The sequence below is a fragment of the Ursus maritimus genome, unplaced genomic scaffold, assembly GCF_017311325.1.
Source record: "Ursus maritimus isolate PB19 unplaced genomic scaffold, ASM1731132v1 scaffold_5, whole genome shotgun sequence".
NCBI lineage: Eukaryota > Metazoa > Chordata > Mammalia > Carnivora > Ursidae > Ursus > Ursus maritimus.
Genome location: NW_024426663.1, coordinates 58,649,032 through 58,674,129, shown reverse-complemented (window position 1 = coordinate 58,674,129; position 25,098 = coordinate 58,649,032). Strand labels below are relative to the sequence as shown.

The following is a 25,098-nucleotide window of genomic DNA, read 5'->3' as shown; positions in this document are numbered from 1 at the left end:
GGGATGGGTTAAAGAAGTGATGGAGATTAAGGAGCACATTTGTGATAAGCACTGGGTATTGTATGAAAGTGTTGAATCACTATATTGTACACCTGAAATTAATATTACACTATATGTTAACTAACCGGAATTTAAATAAGCACTGTAAAAAATCAATAGAAAATTACAGCCCAATATCTCTTATGAATATGGACACAAAAATTCTCAAGAAAATACTAGCAAACTGAGTCCAGCAACAAATAAAAAGAATTACATACACTGTGGGATCTAAAAACCAAACCAAACAAACAAACAACAAAGAGAGAAACAGACTCCGAAATATAAAGAACTAGCAGGAACTTCTGGCTGGCTCAGTTGGAAGAGCATTCAACTCTTGATCTCAGGGTTGAGAGTTCAAGCCCATGGTGGGTGAAGAGATTAGTTAAATAAATAAAATAAAATAAAATAAAATAAAATAAAATAAAAAACTGAGAACCATAAAGAACAAGCTGGCAGTTGTCAAAGGGGTAAGGGAGATGGGTGAAATGGGTGAAGGGGATTAAGAGATACAAACTTGAAAAAAAAAAAAAGAGGTACAAACTTCCAGTTATAAAATAAATAATTCACAGAAATGAAAAGCACAGCATAAGGAACAGTCAATAATACTGTAATATACTTATTGTGGTGAACATTTCATAATGTATATAATTTTTGAATCACTATGTTGTATACCTGAAAATGATTTAATATTAATATTAATTAATTAATGTTAATTAATATTAATAATATTAATATTATATATCAACAATGCTTCAATTAAAAATAATTATATATATGCAAAAAAAAGATGGTTTGCTTTTGTTCTTGTGTTGTTATACTTTCACCACAGTATTCCACAGAGGCCAATAAACTTTCTCTGTAAAGGAGGACAATGAATATTAAGCTTTGCAGACCATACAGTCTCTGGTGCGACTTCTCAAGCAACTCTGCAACAGGGTGAAAGCTGCCACAGACGATATGTAAGTGAATGGGTGTGGCTGTTACAATAAAACTTTATTTACAAAACAGACAATAGGCCAGATTTGCCCATCCCTGCTATGGAGAGTAATACAGTAGTCCTAAAATTTAAGAGTGTTCATGTTGTTTTGTAGACTCAACGAAACAGGCAATACCTCCAATGGAAATAACTTTCAGTACTTAATGTTGCATTGTAAATGTCATCTTTCATTATATTTTAGCATGGTCAAGCAGGTTCAGGCACCAAAATCAAAAGAAAAAAAAAGAATTATACACCATGATCAAGTGGGACTTATTCCAGGAACACAGGTTGTTTCAATATGCAAAACCAATTAATGGAATATATTTTTCATCATATCAATAGATTAAAAAGATAAAATGTACTTGGTCATCTCAATAGGTACAGAAAAAGCATTTGACCAATACCCTTTCATAACAAAAACTCTCAACAAACGAGGAATAAAAGGAAATTTTGTCAACCTGAGAAAGGGCATCTACGAAAACCCACAGCTAACATGGTACTTAATGGTAAAAGATTGGATGCTTTTCCCCTGACATTAGGAATGTCTGGGGACATTCTGACACGGATGACATTCTGACATGGATGTCTGCTCTCACCACATCTTTTCAGCACTGTGCTGGATGTTCTGGTCAGAGAAATTAGGGGGAAAAGGAAACAGAAATCATCCAGACCAGAAAAGAAGTAAAATTATCTCTGCTCACAGACGACATGATCTTGTATATAGAAAATCCTAAGGAATCCACAAAACAATTATTAGAACAATATGTTCAGCAAGGTTGCAGGATACAAAAATTAATATACAAAAATCAGGGTTTTTTTCACACTTGCAATGAAAAATCTGAAAATGAAATTAACAGTTCCATTCACAATAGCATCAGAAAGAATAAAATACTTAGGAATAAATTTAACAGAAGTACAAAATGTATGCTCTGAAAACTATAAAACGTTGAAAGAAATTGAAGATCTAAATAAAATAGAAAAATGTCCTATGTTCATAGTTTAGCAGATTTAACATTGTTTAGATGACAATACTCTCCAAAATGATTTACAGATTCAGTGTAATCCCTATCAGAATCCTAACTGTCTCTATTGAAAAAAAAAATTGACAAGCTGATCGTAAATTCATATGAAACTGTAAGGAACCCAGAATAGCCAAAACAATCTTGAAAAGGAAAAACAAAGTCGGAAGACTCACACTTTTCTGTTTCAAACTCAATACAAAGCAATAGTAATCAAGATAATGTGATTTTGGAACAAGGACAAACATACAGATCAACAGAATAGAACTGAAAGTCCAGAAATAAACCTTATATTTCTGGTCAACTGGTTTTCAACAAGGGTGCCAAGACCATTCAATGAGGGAAAAACATTCTTTTCAACAAATGGTGCTCAGACAAGTGGATAGACACATGCAAAAGAAGGAAACCCCTTACCTTACACCACATATAAAAATTAACTCAAAATAGGGGCACCTGGGTGGTGCATTTTGGTTAAGCCTCAGACTTCCGGTTTCAGTTCAGGTCACGATCTCAAGGTTGTGAGATCAAGCCCCATATGGGGCTCCACACTCAGTGGGGAGTCTGCTGGAGATTCTCTCTCCCTCTCTGTCTGCCCCTCCCCTCTGGCTCACTCTCTCTCAAATAAATAAATCTTAAAAAAAATTAAAAACTTTTGTGTGTCATAGGACACCATCAAGGAAATGAAGAAACAATCCACAGAATGAGAGAAAAAATTTAAAAATGTATTGTCTGATAAGGAATTGAATCCACTCGTGTACAAAAAATTCTTACACTCAATAATAAAAAGCCAATACAATTTAAAAAATGGACAAAGGATCTGAACAGATATTTCTCAAAGGAAGATGTATAAATGGCTAATAAGCACATGAAAAGATGCTTCACATCTTTAGTCATCAAGGAAATGCAAATCAAATCCACAATGAGATACCACTTCACACCCATTAAGATGACTAGAATCCAAGTCAAATAATAACAAGTGTTGATGAGGATATTAGAGAAACTATAATCCGCACACTCTGCTGGTGGGATTTTAAAATGATGCAGACACTTTGGAAAACAGTTTGGCAGTGTCTCAAATAATTAAACATAGGGTTACCATAAGACTCATTAATTCTACTCCAAGGGAAATGAAAACATATGTCCACACAAAAACTGGTACATAAATATTTAGAGCAGCATTATTCATAATATTCAAAAAGTGAGTACAACTCAAATGTCTATCAGTGGACAAATGGATAAACAAAAGTGATCTATCCATATAATGGGAAAATAATGGGGCTATAAAAAAGGAAAGGAAGGGGATGCCTGGCTGGCTCAGTCAGATGAGCATCTGACTCTTGATCTCGGGGTTTTGAGTTCAAGGCCCACATTGAGTGTAGAGATTACTTAAAAATAAAATCTTAAAAAAAAAAAAAAAGGAAAGGAAGTACTAATATGTGCCACAACTTGGATGAATCTTGAAATCATTATGCTAAGTAAAAAAGTTAGTCACAGAAGACCACATATTATATAATTCCATTCATACGAAAATCAGAATAGGGAAATCTACAAAGTCAGAAAGTAGATTAGCGGTTGATTAGGACTGAAGCAAGAAGGGTGGGGGTATAGGAGAGTGACAGCTAAAGGATACAGGGTTTCTTTTAAGGTGATGAGAAAATGTTCAAAAATTATGGTGGTGTTGCACCTATCTGTGAATATACTAAAAACCATTTAATTGCATACTTTAGATGCATGAATTATATTGTGTATGAATTGTATCTCAACAAAGCTTTTTTTAAAAAGAACAAGTAGTGAGGATTTATTTTTTTATTTTTATTTTTTGCATTTTTAATTTTTAATATTTTTATTTAATTTTTTTGCTTTGTCCCAACCATAATTTTTTAAATTTAAATTTTACTTAGTTAACATACAATGCAATATTTGTTTCTGGAGCAGAATTCAGTGATTCATCAATTACATACAAGAGCCAGTGCTCATCACAAAAAGTGCCCTCCTTAATACCTCCACCCAAAAGTATTAGAAGTAATAAGAAGAGAAGATAAAATTAAAATACCACCATTTGCAAACCCCAATGAGTTGACAGATCTAGCCATTAAGCATCAGTGGCTACCAACATCACAGAAAGAGACATTCAGACTTATGCCTCTCCTGACCCAAAAAGACAACACTGCCTATAATCTTGCCAAATAGATTGAACCTCAGACTAATCCACCCTCTGGACCCAGGTGCTAATTTGCACAAAATATAAAGGACAAAGAAACATGTTGAACTCCACTGCAAGTATGCAATCAAAAACTCAGACTTAGAAACTCAATGGTCTGGGTTCTTCAACAGATAAATTGTAAGAAAAATAAAGGGATAGAGGAAATTGCTGTAGTTTAAAAGAGATTTTAAAAACATCAGATCTTGGAGTGCCTGGGTGGCTCTGTCCGTTAAGTGTCTGCTTTCAGCTCAGGTCATGATCCCAGGGTCCTGGGATGGAGTCCTGCATTGGGCTCCTTGCTCAGAGGTGAGCTTGCTTCTCCCTCTATCCCTACCCCTGCTAGTGTTCTCTCTCTCTCTCTTGCAAAAATAAATAAAATTTATAAATAAATAAATACATATCAGATCTTATTTAAATAAAAAGGCAAGACTAGATTTAACAAATATACCACAGTAATGTAAGATTATGACGTTAGGAGAAGCAGAAATTGGGTGAGGGTTGTATGGGAACTCTCTGTACTATCTCTACAACTTTTCTATAAATGTAAAATTATTCCAAAATAAAAAGCATATTTATTTTTTTAAGATTTTATTTATTTATTTGAGAGAGAGTGAGTGAGAGAGAGAGAGAGAGAGAGAAAGAGAGCACAAGTGGAGGGGAGGGGCAGAGAGAGAGAGAGAGAGGGAGAAGCAGACTCCCTGCTGAGCAGGGAGCCTGATTCAGGGCTCAATCCCAGGACCCTGGGATCATGACCTGAGCCGAAGGCAGATGCTTAACTGACTGAGCCACCCAGGTGCCCTTAAAAAACCTACTTAAAAAAGAATGCCTGGGGAGGGTGGAGGAGAAAGTCTAAGGTGGACATAAAAATGATAATAATTAAGTGTTGGCAAGGATATGAAGAAATCGTAGTCCCTACATTCTGCTGGCGGGAATGTAAAACAGTACAGACACTGTGGAAACCAATCTGGCAGTTCCTCAAAGGATCAAACACAGAGTTGCCACAAGACACACAGTTCCAGCTCCCAGGTATAGACCCCAAAGAAATGAAGACACATGTCCACACTGAAACATGTACACGAATGTTCACATTATTCACCCTAGCCAAAAAGTGGAAACAATCAAGATGTCTATCAACTAAAGACTTGATAAATAAAATGTGATCTATCTATAGGATGGATATTATTCAGCCATAAAAAGAAATGAGATACTGATACATGCTACAACATGGATAACCCTTGAAAACAATATTCAGAGTGAGAGAAGTCAGTCCCCAAAAAACAGATCTTGCTTAATCTCATTTATATGAAAAGTCCAGAATAGGCAGATACATACAGAATGAAAGTAGCCTCATGGTTGCTAGGCCCGGAAGGCTTGACAGGAAAGGGAGAGTGACTGCCAATGGATAGAGTGTTTCTTTTTGGGATGATGAAAATGTTCTAAAATTGAATGTAGTGAAGTAGAGGAGTTAAGATGGCAGAGGAGTAGGAGACACCTTTTTCAGCCGGTCCCCGAGTCGAGCTGGATAGGTACCAGACCAGCCTAAACAACCACGGAACCAGCCTGAGACGCAGGAAGATGCATCTAGATCTCTACAAATGAACATCTCCAGCGCTGAGTATTGAGGTACGAAGCGGGGAGCCATGCAACCGTGCACAGATATCGGAAGATAAACGGAAGGGGGAGGGAGCCGCCGCGTTCGGGCGCCAGGAAGCGGTAGCCACTTGCACGGGGCAGCGGGCGGGCTCTCGGTGGGCACCCGCAAAACAGCAGACTGAGACCGTGAGCCGGGTGCGCGCGTCACTAGGCATCTCGCGGAACTCCGGAATCCTGGTGCGCTCACTGGATCCAGACTGAGGCCGGAGCTTCAGGAGCGCAGGGCGGCTAAGCGGCATTAAAAGCAAAAGGACCCGAAACGTGCGGCCCTGGAAGTGAGGAGCTGGGAGCGCCCGGTGTAAGCGTTATCCCGGGGCAGCTGCAGGTTGAAAGCAGCACCAACAGTAACAGAGTTAAAAATTAGCCCGAACATTAGTAGAGAACGGGCCGCCGGTCCTCTGTTCTGTGACAGAAGAGCTGAGGGTCGGCCGCTGCTGCTCTGACTCTCAGAAGAGGCACAGCAAACCGCCAGGAAAGCCACCAGAGAACAAAAGCCTGGAAATGCGGCTCAGAGAGTGCCATCCCCATCCTACGCAGGGGACATGGAGACTCTAACCAAACAGGGTTGCCTGAGTATCGGCGCGGCAGGCCCCTCCCCAGAAACACAGAAGGCAGGCTGAAAAATCAAGAAGCCCACAACCGAGCGCCTGGGTGGCGCAGTCATTGGCGCCTGTCTTCGGCTTAGGGAGGCGTGATCCCGGCGTTCCCGAGGAAGGGAGTCCCTCATCGGGCTCCTCCGCTGGGAAACCTGCTTCTTCCTCTCCCACTCCCCTGCTTCTGTTCCCTCTCTCGCTGGTTATGGCTGCCACATAAATAAATCGTAAATCTTTAAAAGATGAAGCCCACATCCTTTAAGATCCCTATAAAACAGGGGGCCGAAATACAGGACCCAGTCAATAATTGGAGAATCTGGACAACCCCGCAACCTCTCCTCATCAGAATGACAAGAAGAAGGAGCCCCCTGCCCAGCAAAGAAAAGACAGTGAGTCTGTGGCCTCTGCCACAGAAATAATGGATATGGATGTAACCAAAAGTATCAGAAATGGAATTCAGAGTAGCGATGGTCAAAATGATGAGTAGAATTGAAAAAACTATTAACGAAAAGGTTTGCAAGGAATAGAGAATCTAAGGACAGAAATGAGAGCGAATCTGACAGAAATTAAAAATTCTATGTGAGCCAAATGCAGGTAAGGCAAAACTAGAGGCTCTGACGGCCAGGGTCACAGAAGCAGAGGAACGGGTTAGTGAATTGGAGGATGGGTTAATAGAGGAAAAAATGAAAATAGAGAAGATGGTCTTAAAAAAATCACTTCTACGAATGTAGGTTACGGGAGATTACTGACTCAATGAAACAATCAATGTTTAGAATCATCGGCATCCCGAGGGGAGTGGAAAAACAGGAGTCTAGAAGAGATATTTGAACAAATTGTAGCTGAAAACTTCCCTAATCTAGTGAAACAAACATTCGTGTACAAGAGGCAGAGAGGACCCCTCCCAAGCTCAATCCGCGACAAACCTACGCCACGTCACGTCATGGTACGAATTACCGCAAATATTAGATCCAAGGATACAGTAGCGGCCAGGGCAAAGAAATTTCTCATGTGTACCAAGGCAAAGGCATCAGAATTCGTCAAGACCTGTCTACACAGACCTGGAATGAGGAGAGAAAGGGTTGGGGGAGCATATTTAAAGCTCTTTCAGAGAGAAAAACATGCAGCCAAGGATCCTTTATCAGCAAGGCTGTCATTCAGAATTGATGGAGAAATAAAGACATTTCAAAATCACCAGTCACTAACCAATTTTGTAACCATGAAACCAGCCCTACAGGAGATATTAAGAGTTCTATAAAAGTAAAAAGGCCCCAAGAGTGATACAAGAACAGAAAGTCACAGCCAATACAAACAAAGACTTTACTGGCAACATGGCACATCATTAAAATCATATATCTCGTACTCAGTCTTAATGTGAATGGCTTAAATTCTCCCATAACGCCACAGGGTTGCAGATTGGATAAAAAGGAAATGACCCATCCATTTGCTGTCCAAGAGACTCATTCGAACCCAAAGATGCATTCAGACTGAGAGTGGGGATGGTACACATCTTTCAAGCAAATGGACCTCAAAAAAGCTGGGGTAGCAATTCTCATATCAGATAAATTGGATTTTAAAAAAAAAAAAAAAAAAAAAAAAAAAAAAAAAAAAAAAAAAAAAAACTACAGACTATAGTTAGAGATGCAGAAAGGGCTATATTATTCTTAAGGGGAAGTATTCAACAAGTGGATATGACAATTATAGTATATATGCCCCCAACAGGAGCAGCTTAAGATACACAAGCCAACTCTTAACCAGAATAAAGAGACATATAATAAAAATACATTAATAGTAGGGGACCTCAACACTCCACTATCCAGAAATAGACAGAGAACACCCTGGCAAAAACTAAGCAAAGAATCAAAGGCTTTGAATGCCATACTCGACAAGTTGGACCTCATAGATATATATAGAACACTACACCCCAGAACCAAAAGAATACTCATTCTATTCTAATACTTATGGAACATTCTCAAGAATAGACCATGTTCTGGGACACAAAACAGGTCTCAACCGATGCCAAAAGATTGAAATTATCCCTGCATATTCTCCAGACCACAACGCTCTGAAATTGGAACTCAACCACAAGGAAAAATTTGGAAGAAACTCAAACTAAGAACCATCCTGCTCAGGAATGACTCAGATAAACTAGGAAATCAAAAATCAAATTAAACAATTTACGGAGACTAATAAAAAAAAGAGAATGAAAATACAACAGTCCAAAACCTGGGATACTGCAAAGAGCCAGTCCTAAAGGGGGAAATACATAGCCATCAAGCCTCACTCAAAAGAATGAAAAATCTAAAATGCAGTTTTTATATTCTCACCTCAGAAAGCTGGAACAGCAACAGAGACAGGCCTAATCCTTACGAGGAAGCAGTTGACCAAAATTAGAGCTGAAATCAATCAGAAAAGCAAGAAACCAGAAGTACAGTAGAGCAGATCAACAGACTAGAAGCTGGTTCTTTGAGAGAATCAATAAAATTGACAGACCACTGGCAACACTTATCCAAAAAGAAAGAAAGGACGAATTATTAAAATTATGAATGAAAAGAGGAGAGGTCCACGACAAACACCATTGAAATTGGAAGGATTATTAGAAATTTTTATCAACAGCTATATGCCAATAGCTGGCAATCTGGAAGAGATGGAATCCTTCCTGGAAACCTATAAACTACCAAGGTGAAACCGGAAGAAATTGATTTCTTAAACAGGCCAATTAATTATGAAGAATTGAGTCAGTGATAAACAACCCTTCCAAATAACAAAACTCCAGGCCGGATGGTTTTCCTGGGGAGAATTCTACCAAACATTCAAAAGAAGAAATAATACCTGTTCTCCTAAAGCTATTTCAAAAAAATAGAAACAGAAGGAAAGCTACCAAACTCATTCTATGAGGCCAATATTACCTTGATCCCCAAACCAGGCAAAAAGACCCCTCAAAAGGAGAATTACAGACCGATTTCCTAATGAATATGGGCGCAAAATCCTCAATAAGATACTTGCTAATAAGATCAACAGTACGTACAAAAGGATTATCCCATCACGATCAAGTGGGATTCATACCTGGGATACAGCGTGGTTCAATATTCGCAAATCCAAGTCAGTGATGATACATCATATCAACAAGAAAAGACTCGAGAACCATATGATCCTCTCAATCGATGCCAAAAGCATTTGACAAAATACAGCATCCTTTCCTGATTAAAACCCTTTAGAGTGTAGGAATAGAAGGTACATTTCTCAATCTCATAAAGAAGCCCTATGCAAATATATTATTATTCTCAATGGGAGAAAAGCTGGGAAGCCTTTCCATAAGATCAGGAAGTCGACAAGGATGCCCACTCTTGCCACTACTATTCAACATAGTACTAAGAAATTCCTTGCAACAGCAATCAGGCGACAAAAAGGGATCAAAGGTATTCAAAATCGACGAAGAAGTCAAAATGTCTCTCTTCGCAGATGACATGATACTCTATATGGAAAACCCAAAAGCCACTCCCAAACTATTAGAAGTTATAGAGCAATTCAAGCATTAGGCAGGGATACAAAATCAATGCTCGAAATCAGTTGCATTTTCTATTGCAATAACGGAGCCGAAGAAAGAGAAATTAGGGAATCCATCCCATTTACAAACCTTTTAAAAACCATACATTACCTTGGAATTTGTAACCAGAGACGTAAGGACCTATATTCTAGAAACTATAAATCACTCTTTAAAGACATTAGGAAGACATAAAAAGATGGAAAGATATTCCATGCTCATGGATCGGAAGAATTAACATGATTAAAATGTCCATGCTACCCAGAAATCTACACTTTCAATGCTATCCCGATCAAAATACCGAGGACATTTTTCAAAGAACTGAACAAATAGTCCTTTAATTTGTGGCAAACAGAAAGAGGACCCAAATCTCCAAAGGAACTGTTTAAAAAGGAAAAAAGAGAGAAAGAGAGAGAAAAAAAAAAAACAAAGCTGGGGGGCATCCTGATGCACGGTTTGAAACTGTACTACAAGCTGTGATCACAGGCAGCATGGTACTGGCACAAAAACAGACACATAGACCAAGCAGGAACAGAATAGAGAGCCCAGAAATGGACCCTCGGCTCTTTGAGTAGCTAAATCTTTGATAAAAGCAGGAAAAAAGCATCCGATTGGGAAAAAGACAGTCTCTTCAATAAATGGTGCTGGGAAAATTGGACAGGTACATGCAAAAAAAAGAATGAAACTTGACCACTATCTCACACCATACACAAAAATAAACTCCAAATGGATGAAAGACCTCGATGTGAGACAGGAGGAATCCATCAAAATTCTAAAGGAGAACATAGGCACAGCAACCTCTACGACATCGGCCAAAGCAGCACTTTTTCATGACACATCCCCCAAAAGGCAAGAGAAACAAAAGATAAAATGAATTTATGGGACTTCATCAAGATTAAAAGTTTCTAAACAGCCAAGGGAAACAGTCAAGAAAAACTAAAGAGGCAGCCAAGAATGGGAGAATATATTTGCAAATGACACTACAGATAAAGGACTGGTATCAAGATCTACAAAGAACTTCTCAAACTCAATCACGAGAAACAAATAAAAACAGAATCAAAAAAATGGGCAGAAGATATGAACAGATACTTTTCAATGAGAAGACATACAAATGGCTAACAGACACATGAAAAAATGTTCAAAATCATTAGCCATCAAGGAAATTCAAATCAAAACCACACTGAGATCCACCTTAGCCAGTTAGAATGGCAAAAATAGACAAGAGCAAGAAACAACAATTGTTGGAGAGGATGTGGAGAAAGGGGATCCCTCCTACATTGTTGGAATTGGGAAGTAAGTGGTGACAGACCACTCTCTGGAAAACCGTGTGGAGGTCCCTTAAAAGTTAAAAATTGAGCTACCCTATGATCCAGCCATTCTACTACTGGGTGTTTACCCCAAAGATACAGGCGTAGTGAAGAGAAGGGCCATATGCACCCCAATGTTCATAGCAGCAATGTCCACAATAGCTAATCGTGGAAGGAGCCGAGAGATGCCCTGCAACAGCTGACTGGATTAAGAAGTTGTGGTCCATATAAACAATGGAATCTTACTCAGCAAACAGAAAGAATGAGTTCTCAACATTTGCTACAACATGGACGGCACTGGAGGAGATAATGCTAGTGAAATAAGTCAAGCAGAAAAGACAACTTTATCATATGATTTCTCTCATCTATGGAACATAAGAACTAGAATGTCAGTAGGGGAAGAAAGGGATAAAGAAAGGGGTAATCAGAAGGGGAATGAAACATGAGAGACTATGGACTATGAGACAAACTGAGGGCTACAGAGGGGGAGGTCGGGGGAATGGGATAGACCGGTGATGGGTAGTAAGGAGGGCACATATTGCATGGTGCACTGGGTGTTATACACAACAAATGAATCATCAAACTTTACATCGAAAACCGGGGATGTACTGTATGGTGACTAACATAATATAATAAAAAATCATTATTAAATAAAAAAAAAAAGAGAGAGAAGGGCCATATGCACCCCAATGTTCATAGCAGCAATGTCCACAATAGCTAAATCGTGGAAGGAGCCGAGATGCCCTGCAACAGATGACTGGATTAAGAAGTTGTGGTCCATATATACAATGGAATATTACTCCGCTATCAGAAAGAACGAGTTCTCAACGTTTGCTACAACATGGACGGCACTGGAGGAGATAATGCTAAGTGAAATAAGTCAAGCAGAAGAGAACCAACTACTCATATGATTTCTCTCATCTGTAAGAACATAAGAACTAGGATGATCGGTAGGGGAAGAAAGGGATAAAGAAAGGGGGGGTAATCAGAAGGGGGAATGAAACATGAGAGACTATGGACTATGAGAAACAAACTGAGGGCCACAGAGGGGAGGGGGGTGGGGGAATGGGATAGACCGGTGATGGGTAGTAAGGAGGGCATGTATTGCATGGTGCACTGGGTGTTATACACAACTAATGAATCATCGAGCCTTACATCGGAAACCGGGGATGTACTGTATGGTGACTAACATAATATAATAAAAAATCATTAAAAAAATAAAATTGAATGTAGTGATGATTGTACAACTTTGTGAATATACTAAAAACCACTGAATTGTACAATTTAAATGGGTGATTTTTATGGTATGTGAATCATATCTCAAAAAAGCTATCATTTTAAAAAGGCTTGGTTAAACTAAGTGCATGTACTTAGAGAAGTAGATAAAACTATAAAGAAATGAAAGGAACTGAATATAATAAAAGTCAACATCATGGTCACTTATGGGATAAGGGAGAGCGATATAATTGGAATAGGGCACATAGAGAGTCTTTGGAGGGGCAGCAAAGTTCTATTTTTTAATTCAAGTATAATTAATATGAAGTGTTATATTACTTTCAAGCATATATGATTCACCGATTCTATGCACTACTCATTGCTTATCGTGATAAATGTTTCTTAATCCCCCTCACCTATTTAACCCATCCCTGCCCCACAAAATTCTATTTTTTGATCTAGCAGTGAAGCTATACAGTCATTGCGTGAGCTTTTTTGTATCTGTGTGTTGCTTTACAATAACAGGATTTTTTTAAAAAAACATGCACTAGCAAATTTATTTCAAACATAATGTGAAGTCTCATAGAATCCAAATTTACCATGTACAAGTTATCAATTTTGTCTCTGTGGATAAGAGATTATATCTGTTCCCAAACAACTTATCTTTCAGTAGGAAGTGTTTTTTTAAAAGAACTAGAACTAGGCCATATTAAATATTAACTGACACAAAATTTATAAATAATGAACAAGACGGTTTAGAAGGAGATATGATTTGGGGGCAAGGATTGGAAAACAGGGGGAACATCAGAAAAGGAACTTAAGCTCTATCATGAAGAGAGGGTAAAAGTGGGACATAGATCTTATGGAGGCTACATTGAGCATTTACTATACTCTAATCTTCTTCATTCATTAAATCATTTGATTCTCACAACAAACCGATGAAACTGGTTCTATTATTATTTTCATTATACAGATAAAGTAACGGAGGCACAGAGATGGTCTGTGTGAGGCATCAGTGGTAAGTACAGTTGAGAAGGTACTCTGGGGTGACTTGGGGCAAATGAGTTTTCCTTTCTGTACCTTAGTATCCTCTTATTTTAAATGGGGATGATGGGGAGATGGGCAAAATGGGTGAAGGGGAGTGAGAAATACAGACTTCCAGTCACAGAAAGAATGTGTCATGGGAAAAAAAGGTACAACATAGGGGATATATCAATGATACTATAATAGCATTGTAGGGCGACAAATGGTAACTACATTTGTAATGATCATAGCATAATGTAAAAAAAGATGTCGAATCGTTATGTTGTACACCTGAAACTAATGTAATACTGTGTGTCAACTATTTTCAAATTAAAAATTTTTGTTTAAATATTTAGCATTACTTCTTTATTTTTCTAAAAAAGATTTTACTTATTTATTTGACAGAGAGAGAGAGAGAGCACAAGTAGGGGGAGAGGCAGAAGGAGAGGGAGAAGCAGGCTCTCCTCTGAGCAGGGAACCCAGTGTGGGGCTTGATCCCAGGACCCTGAGATCATGACCTGAGCCAAAGGCAGATGCTTAACCGACTGAGCCGCCCAGGCACCCCTCAAATTAAAAAAATTTAATAAAATAACTGAATTATCATAATAAAATGAAATAAAATGGGGGTGATAATAATAGCAGCACCTTATAGGGTTGTGAAAATTAAATGATTTAATGCATGTAAAGTATTTAGAACAGTTTCTGGCATGAAGCAAATACTCACTGAAGTTAGATATTGTAAAAACAGAATAATGGCTTCTAGGAAAAGTGCGTGAGAATTATCCACCATCGCCCCATTTCTTGTGTTAAGTTGGACCACTTGGTCCCTTTATGTACTCAGGATTTGCTATTTGTATAGAAGATTGCAGTTTCATATGCTGTTTCTACAGTTTCACAATAGACTGAGACTATGCTACTTTTTAAGGCATCTAGAACAGCACAACTTAAAAATTATTTGCCAGACTTTGTAAAGAGGGTGCCATATTCCAGAAAATAGGAAACTTGGCAGTTCCTATGGTAACACTGGCAGAGTGAGGTAAATGATTTTTAAATCTTTGCAGAATGTAGAAACTAAAGATAAGCAGAGGAGACAATTCTGCCAAGGGTGGGGTACAGCTTAAAGCAAGCATGGATACAGCCTGAAAGATGTCTGCAAAGATCACCTGGAGTTGGAGCCCCTCTGCAGTACAGAACAAACATGGTAACATCATTATGTAGCAGGGCAGGTGCCTAGAGGGTCTCTCTTTTTTTTAGAGGCATCTCTTTCTTATTCCTTTTTTTTTTTTTTTTTAAGATTTTATTTATTTGACAGAGAGAGAGACACAGCCAGCGAGAGAGGGAACACAGACAGGGGGAGTGGGAGAGGAAGAAGCAGGCTCCCAGCGGAGGAGCCTGATGTGGGGCTCGATTCCAGGACCCCAGGATCACGCCCTGAGCCTAAGGCAGATGTTTAACGACTGAGCCACCCAGGTGCCCCCCCTTTCTTATTCCTAACCCACAAGCAGAAGGCAGAGGGTATCACAAGTTGGGGTGACAGATACACAAAGGGAAAAAAGAGATGACCAGGAAAAGCCAGACAGGATCCCAAAATATACATACTTTCCATAAGAGGTATCTTTTAATACTAATTCTGGAGCTCTATACCAGCGTGTGGCCACATAGTCCGTATAAATGCCCCCAGGAGCTGCTAGAGTTCGTGCAAAACCAAAATCACAGAGCTTAGTAATTCCTGACTGGGATACTAAAATATTCTCAGGTTTTATATCTCGATGAATGATCTAAAAACAAACAGAAGATTAAATACATTAAAATGAGATTTCATTATCTAGAGGATCATTCAAAAATTATACTGAGAAAACCTAGCTAATTAAAACAGTAAAGCTATTTTCTTATCACATGCTATTTTCTTATCACATGCAAAGGATTAACTACACAAGGCAAAAGCTAAATAGTTACATGTTTTCAATTCTTGCCCCATCCATCATCTCAAAATAAAATGAAGCCGGGGTGCCTGGGTGGCTTAGTCGTTTGAGCCTTCAACTCTTGATTTTGGCTCAGGTCACGATCTCAGGGTCTTGGAATCAAGCCCTGCATCAGGCTCCATGCTCAGCCCAGAGTCTGTCCCTCTCCCTCTTCTCTGCTCACACCCCCCCCCCCCCGTGCTCTCTTGCTTTCTCTCTCTCTCAAATAAACAAAATCTTTTTTTTTTTAAATGAAATGAAGCCAAGAAAACAGACATAATACTGAAAAGGTAAATCACATTCCCAAAAAGAAAAGTAACCAAAAGAACTTAATGAAAAACAGGTTATTTCCTTTAACCTCATGTCATTCTAGATACAACTAATTGCCCTTTCTTTCATTCCTTCACAGCTAAACCTCTTGAAGATATTATCTTTACTAAATCTTCTCTTTCTCACCACTCATTCACTCCTTAAAGTAATATAATCTTTCTTTTGCTTCTATATTCCATTAGACGGCCACAACCACAGTCATCATGAACTTCATTGTTGCTGTATCCAATTACATCCCTCAATATACACATCTGACTTGTTAACTTAGTGTAAAAATTTTGCCAACTACTCCTCCCTTCCCGATTTCAGGGACCTAAAATTCTCCCAGTCCCTTCTATTTCTGTGGCATTTCCTCTTTTTCTCTTTGTCTCTTAAAAGTAGGTTTCTGGTCTCAGGATTTCTTTTCTCATACATCATGTTCCCTGGGTAATCACATTTACTCATTTGGTTTTTTTTTTTTTTTTTTTTTACCACTTTCTTCATTTGTTATGGGGAAACCATACTCTCTTGGCTTTCTTTTCACCTATTGGCTGCTCCATCTCAATCTCATCTACTCTTCTACCTTTAGTAACTAACAATATACTGATGATTTCCAAATTTCTATCTCTAATCAAGATAATACTCCTGATTTCCACAAGGAGTGGAAGTCCACAAGAAGTCCAACAAAGCTGACCCAGACACCCCTTAAACTTAGCAATTCCGAAACTGAATGCATATTCTCCCCTAAACCTATTTGTTCTCAACAGTCCTTTAGCTCCTTTAGAGGATGGATCAAACATTGACCCCATGGCTTAAGCCAGAAACCGAGGTAACCTTCTCCTTCAGCTCCCATACATACTTTTGTCCCTAGTTCAAGTTCCCTCAACTCTCTCACCAAAATTACTGCATTGCCAACTGGTCTCCCTGAATTCATTCTGATCCCCTCCAACCCACTGTCCACAAAAGGAAGTCACAATACTATTTTACAATCACATGTGTGTGGCACCAGCCTGGCTCAGTTGGAAGAGCATGTGACTCTTGATCTCGGGATCATGGGTTTGAGCCCTACACTGTTTGTAGTGGTTACTAAAAAAAAAAAAAAAAATTAAAACTAAAAAAAATCACATGTGTGATCATGTCACTTCCCGGCTTAACATCCTTCAAGGATTCCCCATCCCATAGGACAAATTTGAAACTCCCGAAAATGGTTTATAAGGCCTTGTAGAATTTGGCCCTTGCTCACTTTCTCAACTTCCCTTTCCTAGCCTATAGGATATTTCCCAATTTTCCAAGGTTTGTCTCACCTCTGTGCATTTGCTGATGTTTTTCCAACTGCCTAGAACACTTTGCCTGACCAACTATTTCTTTAGATCTTAGCTTAGGTATTTATATTAGATGTTCCTCGTATATGGTCTCACATCGTTCTGCACTTCCCCCATCACATTATTTGTCATGCCACATTATTAATTGTCTGTTTACTTGTTTGTAACTCCCACTAGACTGAAAGCTCCACAAGGGCAAGATGTATGTCTGTCTTGTTCAAGCTATATCCCTAGTGACCAATACAGTGCCTAAAACAAAGAAAGCGTTTAAAAATTTTATGAAATGTGTCAGCACAAGTGAAAATATCTCAGTGACAGAAATCTAGGACCTTTCCTTGTTTATACAACTTACTTATATAAGTCTTTTGGATTGGCTCTTGTTCTGCCTCAGTCTCCCTCCATAAATGGCCAAAAAATTAACTTGGGGTAATGTGCCACCTTAAGGGTGCCATCCATAAAACTATATTAATCTTTCTTTATTTCTACAACTTTTATTGAATGGCTACTATATGCCAGGCACTATACCAATATCTAAAGATATAACATGAGCAAACACTGACATAGAAAAGCAAATCAAGATACCATTCACAAATTCTGCCCACCACATATCCATTGTCCTCCTCCTCAGTCCTTTAAACACAGGCAGAAAGATCCATCCAGTTGATACCCTAATATTTTCATTCTTTTCCACAACTAACACCATGACTATATATGGAATTTTGTTATCCTTGAGAACCAAGCACTTTCCAAAGCCCAACTTTTAAAACTCTATGCTTGACTACATCCTCCTTGGTCTTCCACTATCACACTATGACCTCCATAGAGACAATATTTCTTTCCCTTTGTTTAGGTCTTTAATTTCTCTTAATGTTTAGTAGTTTTCAGTTTATAGGTCTCATACATCTTTTGTCAGATTCTCCCTAAGTATTTCTTATATTTAAAGCTGTTTAATGGTGGTTTTTTTGGTTTTGTTTTTTTTGGGGGGGGGCACCTGGGTGGCTCAGTCAGTTAAGTGTCCCACTCTTAGTTTTGGCTCAGGTCATGATCTCAAGGTCATGGGATCAAGCTCTCTCCCTCCCTCCCCCTCTACTCCTCCCCTCCCATATGCACACACATTCTCTCTCTCTCCCTCAAATAAATCTTTAAAAAAAAAAGAGAAAGATTTTATTTTTAAGTAGTCTTTTCATTCAACCTGGAGCTTGAACTCAGAACCCTAAGATCAAGAATCACATGCTCTAGGGGCGCCTGGGTGGCACAGCGGTTAAGCGTCTGCCTTCGGCTCAGGGCGTGATCCCGGCGTTATGGGATCGAGCCCCACATCAGGCTCCTCCGCTATGAGCCTGCTTCTTCCTCTCCCACTCCCCCTGCTTGTGTTCCCTCTCTCGCTGGCTGTCTCTATCCTGTCGAATAAATAAATAAAATCTTAAAAAAAAAAAAAAAAGAATCACATGCTCTATTGACTGAGCCACCCAAGTGCCCTGTTTAATGGTATTTTTTATTTCTTTTTTTTTAAAGATTTTATTTATTTATTTGACAGAAAGAGAGCACGAGCAGGGGGAGGGCCGCAAAGAGGGAGAAACAAGATCCCCACTGAGCAGGGACCCTGACATGGAGCTTGATCCCAGGACCCCAGGATCACGACCTGAGCTGAAGGCAGATGATTAACCAACTGAGCTACCCAGGTGCCCCTAATTTCAATTTCTGATTGTTGATTGCCAGTATATAAAAATACAATTAATTTTGATACACAGATCTTACATCCCACAACCTTGACAAACTTACAAATTAGTTCTGTTTTGTTGCAGATTCCATAGGATTTTTTAAAGATTTTATTTATTTATTTGACAGAGAGAGACAGCCAGCAAGAGAGGGAACAGAAGCAGGGGGAGTGGGAGAGGAAGAAGCAGGCTCCCAGCAGGGAGCCCGATGCGGGGCTGGATCCCAGGACCCTGGGATCACTCCCTGAGCCGAAAGCAGACACTTAATGACTGAGCCACCCAGGCGCCCCTCCATAGAATTTTCTACATAGATGATCATATCATCTGTAAATAAAGACATTTTTACTTCCCAAAAAGAAAAAGTACCATTTCACACCCACTGGAATTGCCACAACCAAAATGACAATAAACAAATACTGGGGAGGAAGTGGAAAACTGGAATGCATTGTTAGTGGGGATGTAAAATGATACAGCAACTTTGGAAAACAGTTTGGCAGTTCTTTAAAAAGTTAAAACATAAACCATATGATCCATACGGTTTTTTTTGTTTTTTTTTTTTAACGAAAGCTCCACACCCAACATGCAGCTTGAACTCATGAACCCTAAGATCAACAGTCACGTGTTCTACCGATGGAGCCAGCCGGTCACTCCTACCCATACAGTATTTTTTAAAAAAGATTTATTATATATTTGAGACAGAGTACGCCTGCAAGAGCTCACAAGTGGGGGGAGAAGCAGAGGGAGAGAATCTTCAAGCAGACTCCCCACTGAGCTCCAAGCCCCATGGGGGTGGGGGTGGGGTGCCTTCTTGATCTCCAGACCCATGAGATATGACCTAAGCCAAAACCAAGACCTGGATGTTGAACTGACTGAGCCACTCACGCACTGCCCCCAACCCCCCAACCCCCAGTATTCTTAATTCGCCTTATTTTACTTCCCTCTCCCTAGCTTCTGGGACTTTGTAAACCAACAGTCCCCAAAATCATAGGAAAACCAGTAGCCTAGCAGCCACCGGAGAAAGTGGAACAGGTTATATCTCCTCCAAAGCCCCATTCCCAGGTAACTATCATTATTTGACCTGTCTGACAAGTCACTGGAAAATCCCACTAGAAGCCTTGTCTTTTTTTGACCAAAGGCAGAGCTTGCCTAGTGCATAGAGCTTTTCTCCTGGGGTCTTGGTCAGAAATAACTAACAGCCACTTTATAACATTATAGCCACCTGAGGTAGCTGTAACAATTAGGACAAACAACAAGTTGGCCAAAATACTTAAAAAGATAGATTGGGAGTAAGATGTCCATAACGGGTTTGAAAAGCTTCAACATAGGGGTGCCTGGGTGGCTCAGTCAATTAAGTGTCTACCTTCGGCTCAGGTCATGATTCCAGGGTCCTGGAGCAAGCCCTGCATTAGGCTCCCTGCTCAGCGGGAAGCCTTCTTCCTCTCCCTCAGCGGCTCCCCCTGCTTGTGCTTGCTTTCTCCCTCCCCCCACTCTCTGTGTCAAATAAATATATAAAATATTAAAAAAAAAAAAAGGGAACGAAAGAGAAAGGCTTCAACAAATTCCTGAGAATCCAAACAGCCACATGCAGAGCTATGCACATGCCCAGGAAAGACTGGAGATGGTATGAAAGCTCTTACCTGTGGATTAGTTTGAGGCTCTGAGCAAGCAAGAAGGTAAGATCAAGTGAGAGTCGCAAACTGCCTGCCTGAACACTGAGGCATGTCCCAACACACTGAAAGAGCCCCTCAGTAAAAAAGGCTGAGAGATTTCTTGGTTTCAAGCATTTAAGGAAATCTCTGCCTAATCATTAGCTAACCTCTAAGCCAAATGAGCAGAGATTTCAGTGGTCACACATGAGGAAGAATACACATTTTGCAGAATTAGTTCAGTAAAGTAACTAAACAGCCACAACAACAAACTCTGAGAAATGGCAAATTCTGATTTCCAGAGTTTTCACATTATGTTATTTTAAATTCCAGTTTTCAACAAAAAATTATAAATTTCCAAAAAAGGTATCTCTAAATCTCTAAAAAGGATCTCTAAAGGTATCTCTAAAATCTCTTAAAAAGATATGCAAAGAAACAAGTATGGCCCATATATGGAGAGAAAAGCAGTCCATAAGAAATCTTCCCTGGGGTGCCTGGATGGGTCAGTCAGTTGAGCATCAGACTCTTGGTTTCTCAGGTCATGATCTCATGGGTCTTGGGATTAAGCCCTGCATAGGGCTCCATACTCAGTGGGGAGTCTGCTTGAAGATTCTCTCCCTCCCCTCACTCTCTCTCTCTCTCTCACTCTGTCTCTCTAAAATAAATAAATCTTTTTTTAGCATTTTTTTTAAGATTTTGTTTATGTATTTGACACAGAGAGAGAGAGAGAGAGAGAGTACAAGCATGGGGAGAGGCAAGCAGAGGGAGAGGGAGCAGCAGTCTCCTTGCTGAGCAAGGAGCCCGATGTGGGGTTCGATCCCAGGACCCTGAGATCATGACCTTAGCCGAAGGCAGATGCTTAACCAACTGAGCCACCCAGGCACCCCTAACATAAATGAATCTAGAAAGAAAGAAAGAAAGAAAGAAAGAAAGAAAGAAAGAAAGAAAGAAAGAAAGAAAGGAAGGAAGGAAGGAAGGAAGGAAGAAAGAGTGAATCTTCCCTGAAGAAGCTCAGATATTGAATTTGCTGTAGACAATAATCAACTATTTTAAATATGTTCTAAGCTAGGGGTGCCTGGCTGGGTCAGTCAGTAGTGTGCATGACTCTTGATCTCTGGGTTGTGGGTTTAAGCCCCACATTGGGTGTAGAGATTACTAAAAAAATAAATAAATAAAACTTTAAAAAAATGTTCCAAGCTAAAGGAAACAATGTCTAAAGAACTAAAGAAAAGTATGAACACAATGTCTCATCAAATAAGGAATATCCTGAGTGCCTGGGTGGCTCAGTTGGTTAAGCATCCGACTCTTTGTTTCAGCTCAGGTCATGATCTTAAGGTTGTGGGGAGCTCTGCACTCAGTAGGGAGTCTGCTGGAGAGTCTCTCTGTCCTTTTCCCTCTACCCCTTCTCCCACTCATGCTCTCACTCTCTCTCTTTTATAATATATATGTATAATATATAATATATATAAATATATAATATGATTTTTAAAAATTAAAAATAAAAAATACCCATAAAAAGAAAGAAATTATTAAAAAGAACTAAATAGGGATGGCTGGGTGGCTCAGTCAGTTAAGCATCTGCCTTTGGCTCAGGTCATGATCCCAGGGTTCTAGGATCAAGTCCCGCATCAGACTCCTTGCTCAGTGGGGAACCTGTTTCTCCCTCTGCCTGCTCTGCCTGCTGCTCCCCCTGCTTGTGTACTCTCTCTCTCTCTCTGACAAATAAATAAATAAAATATTAATAAATAAATAAATAAACAAAAATAAAAAGAACTACATACAAAAGAACATGATCAAGAACACAAAAAGGCAACCCACAGGAGAAAATACTTGCAAATTCTGTATCTGTTAAGCATCTAATATTCAAATACATAAAGTACAACTCAACAATAAAAAGACAAGTAACCCAGTTTAAAAATGAGCAAAGGACTTGAATAGACATTTCTTCAAAGAAGATATACAAATATGAATTTGCCAGCCCTGAAGTTTTCATTTTAATGGAATTTATACTGTGTGATTTTTACATCTGAATTTCTTCATTTAACACGATGTTTTCAAGGTTCATTCATGGTGAGGCATATATCAGTACTTCATTCCTTTTTATGGCTGAATACATTTCATTGTATGTATATACCTCATTTGTTTATCCATTCATCAGACTGATATATAATTGAGTTGTTTCCATTTTTTGGCTATTATGAATAATGCTGCTATGAATATTCTTGTGCAAATTTTCATGTGAACACATGTTTTCAATTCTCTCATGTAGATACCTAGAACTAGAATTGCTAGGTCATATGGTAGTTCTATATTTAACTTTTTGAGTAACTGCCAAACTGTTTTCCATACCATCTGCACCATTTTACATTACCACCAGCAGTGTATGACCGTTCCAATTTCTCTACTTCCTCGCCAATATTCGTCATCGTCTGCTTTTTAAATTACAGCCAGCCTGGTGGGCGTGAAGTGATTTCTCATTGTAATTTTGATTTGTATTTTCATAATGACTAATGATATCGAGCATCGTTTCATGTGCTATCAGCCATTTATATATTTTGTTTGGAGAAATGTCTACTCAAATCCTTTGCCCATATTTAAATTGGGTTGTCTTTTTACTCTTGAGTTGTATTTTACATATCTTGGATACTTATCAGATATATGATTTGCAAATATTTTCTTTCATTCTGTGAACTTTTTACTTTCTTGATAGTGTCCTTTGATGTACAAAAGTTTTTAATTTTGATGAAGTCAAATTTGTCTACTTTTTTCTTTGATTACTTTTGCTTTTGATGTTATATCTAAAGAACTATTACCTAGGGATGCCTGGCTGGCTCAGTCAGAGGAGCATGCAGCTCTTCGTCTCAACGTAGGTTCAAGCCCCACGTTGGGTGTAGAGATTACTTAACAGGGAGCCTGACATGGGGCTTCATCCTGGGATCCTGGGATCACAACTCAAGCTGAAGGCAGATGCTTAACCGACTGTGCCACACAGGTGCCCCCATGAATATGAACTTTAGGACAGAAATTGAGACGTTTACCAATTTTAAGCACAAGGTCTGTATGTGGGTAAAAGCTGGAGGGGAATACAAAGAAATGAGAGTAGTTTTTGTTGGTGTGATAGGCTCAGATCATGATCTGGGAGTCCTGGGATCAAGCCCCACATCAGGCTCCCTGCTCAGCGGGGAGTCTGCTTCTGCCTCTCCCTCTGCTGCTCCACCTGCTTGTGCTCTCTCATTGTCTCTAATAAATAAAATCTTCAAAAGTTTTTTTAATCTGATTTATAATACCTCTGCTTTTGTAGCCCTATATGCTTGAAGGTAAACACTCATCTGAGGCAAGAACTCAAATTTCCATATCATCTAACAGCCTCAGAGAACCTGGTTCTAAATCACCTAGAACTTTGATTTGATAAACTTTCCAGTTGGAAAATTATACAATTAAACACTAATGTGTATATGAAAAAATAAGCCAGTAGCTTCTAGAAAGAGGCTGAATAAGGATGTTTGAAGTAGACCAAAAAACTGGGAATTCCCTTTATGCCCTAAAAACCAAATGGAAATTGCAGTCCTTGATTGGATCTTAATCTTAATAAATCATTTGTAAAAGATATTTTAGGAACAACTGGGTACAATTTAATATAAGTTTGGTATTACATGACATTAAAGAATTATTGTGCAGATGTAATCATGATTCTGAAGTTATATAGGAGAATGTTTTTGGTTTTTTTTTAATTTAAATTCAATTAACATATAATGTATTATTAGTTTCAGAGGTAGAGTTCAGTGATTCAACAGTTGTATATAACACCCAGTGCTCATTACATCACGTGCCCTCCTTAAGGCCCATCACCTAGTTACCCCATCCTCCCACTCACTTCCCCTCCAGCAACCCTCAGTTTGTTTCCTATGGTTAAGAGGCTCTTATGGTTTGTCTCCCTCTTCTCTCTGATTTCATCTTATTTTATTCCCCCCCCTTTCCCCTATGCTACTCTGATTTGTTTCTTAAATTCCACATATGAGTGGAATCATATGATAATTATCTTTCTCTGATTGACTTATTTCACTTAATACCCTCTAGTTCCATCCACATTGTTGCAAATGGCAAGATTTCAATTTCTGAAGGATGAGTAATATTCTACTGCATACATATACCACATCTTCTTTATCCATTCATCTGTCAATGGATATCTGGGCTCTTTCCATAGTTTGGCTACTGTGGACAATGCAGCTATAAACACTGGGGTGCAGGTGCCCCTTTGGATTACTACCTTTGTATCTTTGGGGTAAATACCTAGTAGTGCAAGTGCTGGATCATAGGGTAGCTCTATTTTTAACTTCTTGAGGAACCTCCATACTGTCTTCCAGAGTGGCTGTACCAGCTTGGATTTCCACCAGCAGCGTAAGAGGATTCCCCTTTCTTTGTACCCTCGCCAAAGCTTGTTTCTTGACTTGTTAATTTTAGCCTTTCTAACTGGTGTGAGGTGGTATCGCATTGTGGTTTTGATTTGTAATCCCTGATGCCGAGTGATGTTGAGCATATTTTCATGTGTCTGTTGGCCATTTGCATGTCT

At 39.0% G+C, this 25,098-nt stretch overlaps 1 protein-coding gene across 2 annotated transcripts in view; it reads right to left on the bottom strand.

Moving 5' to 3' along the window:
- CDKL3 (cyclin dependent kinase like 3) overlaps positions 1-25,098 on the bottom strand; it is a 61,919-nt gene that overhangs the window by 23,916 nt on the left and 12,905 nt on the right. Inside the window, exon 4 of one of the 2 annotated variants that reach the window (XM_008691607.2) lies at positions 15,172-15,350. The exons of the other annotated variant lie outside the window; for it this stretch is intronic. Coding sequence (XP_008689829.1) covers positions 15,172-15,350 — 179 coding nt within the window. The remainder of the gene's footprint in view (positions 1-15,171; positions 15,351-25,098) is intronic. 2 annotated transcript variants of the gene reach the window in all.